The sequence below is a fragment of the Gavialis gangeticus genome, unplaced genomic scaffold, assembly GCF_001723915.1.
Source record: "Gavialis gangeticus isolate Ggan-Ray unplaced genomic scaffold, GavGan_comp1, whole genome shotgun sequence".
Lineage (NCBI taxonomy): Eukaryota > Metazoa > Chordata > Crocodylia > Gavialidae > Gavialis > Gavialis gangeticus.
The window spans coordinates 21,975,688-21,977,101 of NW_017729024.1; the positions used below are offsets into that span (position 1 = coordinate 21,975,688).

General features: G+C 53.5%; 1 protein-coding gene across 1 annotated transcript in view; it reads left to right on the forward strand.

The window, feature by feature from the left end:
• Nucleotides 1-1,414, forward strand: part of ACOT12 (acyl-CoA thioesterase 12) — a 113,786-nt gene that overhangs the window by 23,005 nt on the left and 89,367 nt on the right. The window contains exon 2 of the mRNA XM_019518187.1: nt 3-117. Within this exon, the coding sequence (XP_019373732.1) occupies nt 3-117 (115 nt within the window). The remainder of the gene's footprint in view (nt 1-2; nt 118-1,414) is intronic.

Below are 1,414 nucleotides of genomic sequence, written 5' to 3' on the forward strand. Positions count from 1 at the left end.
AGCGCGGCGGGGCGGTGCACACGACCCGGTCCATCCTGCCCGCCCACGCCACGCACCGCGGCGAGCTCAGCGCCGGCCAGCTCCTGCAGTGGATCGACACCACCGCCTGCCTGGCAGGTAAGGCCGCCCCTTCCCTGGATGGAGCCGCGCCGGGGAGGGTTGGCGTGGAGGGCGACGGAATGCACCCACTGCGCAGAGGGAGTAAACTGAGGCGCGGGGAGGAATCCGGCAGGGCAGCAGGAGCAGAAGGAACCCAGGAGTCCTGGCCCCTGACTGCAGGACCAAGGGCCTCGGCTTGGCACTGCAGACTTCGCCAGCTGCTGGCAATGACCCCGCAGCAGAGGCCAGGGCCTTGGTGGTGCAGGATGCATGGGATGCCCCTCACCCCCCTTGCCCAGGGATGCAGCCCAGCACACTGGCCCAAAGCAAAATGCTCCCTGCCTACACACACCCCTTCTGGACCCCCATGGGGAGGCGGGAGCCATTTGGGGAGTGCTGAACAGCCCCGTTGTTCCCACCCACTTATCTGGAACCGTGGGTGCTGGGGTGTTGGAGCCTAAACTAGTTCATCTAGTTGTGTGTGTTGCCTCTGAGCGGCTATGTCTGGGTGATGCTCTGTGACCATCCACAGTGGACTAACATCTGGTCCATTCTGTTTGTCCGCATTTCCCCCCTTATAATGGCATAGTATAAAGTGATTATTCTTGTGTATAATTTGCTGAAACTTGGTGGATGTGTTGCAGAGCAGCTGATTTTCTCATTTGGAGGCGGCTCCTTCCAATAGCTGGAGACCCTCTCGCCGTTGCATGTTAATAGGCAGTCCTCTGCCCCTTGTGCCTGCACTGGTGCTGCACTCCAGGTGACCCGTACGAATGACTGACCTGCTCTAAGACTGCTGAGCAAGCTCTTCAGGCAGGTCACCTCATAGATCATCACAAGTAACCACTGGAGATTCAGTTTCTCCTCTGGATGAAATTATGTTCTGTGGCAAGGGACAGGAAAGATCATAGTCAAAGAAAAGGGAATTAGCTTGGGATAGGACTTACAGGTGGGAGAGTAAGAAAGAAGAAGGAGAATTGCCACGTGGGAAGGATCATGGCAAAGATGAAGAAAAGAGAGAAACCAGAAAAAAGAGGGATGAAGAAAGTAGGCAGGAAAAACTGAGAAGAAAGGAGGCAAAAACCATTTGCCAGGAACCAGCAACTAATAGAGCACAGTCAAAGCAGCAAAACCATTTGCCAGGAACTGTCAGGAAAGCCAAAGAGAAAAGAGCATTGCCTAGAGTATTAAAGAAAGACCAAGCAAGCTGAGCTAAGGAAGGAGAAAGGAAAAAAACAAACTGAAATCTGTAGAAGGCAAAATAAACAATAAACAAAAGAAGGTAGCTTTTTTCTCCACAAGTGTAAATGTGCTG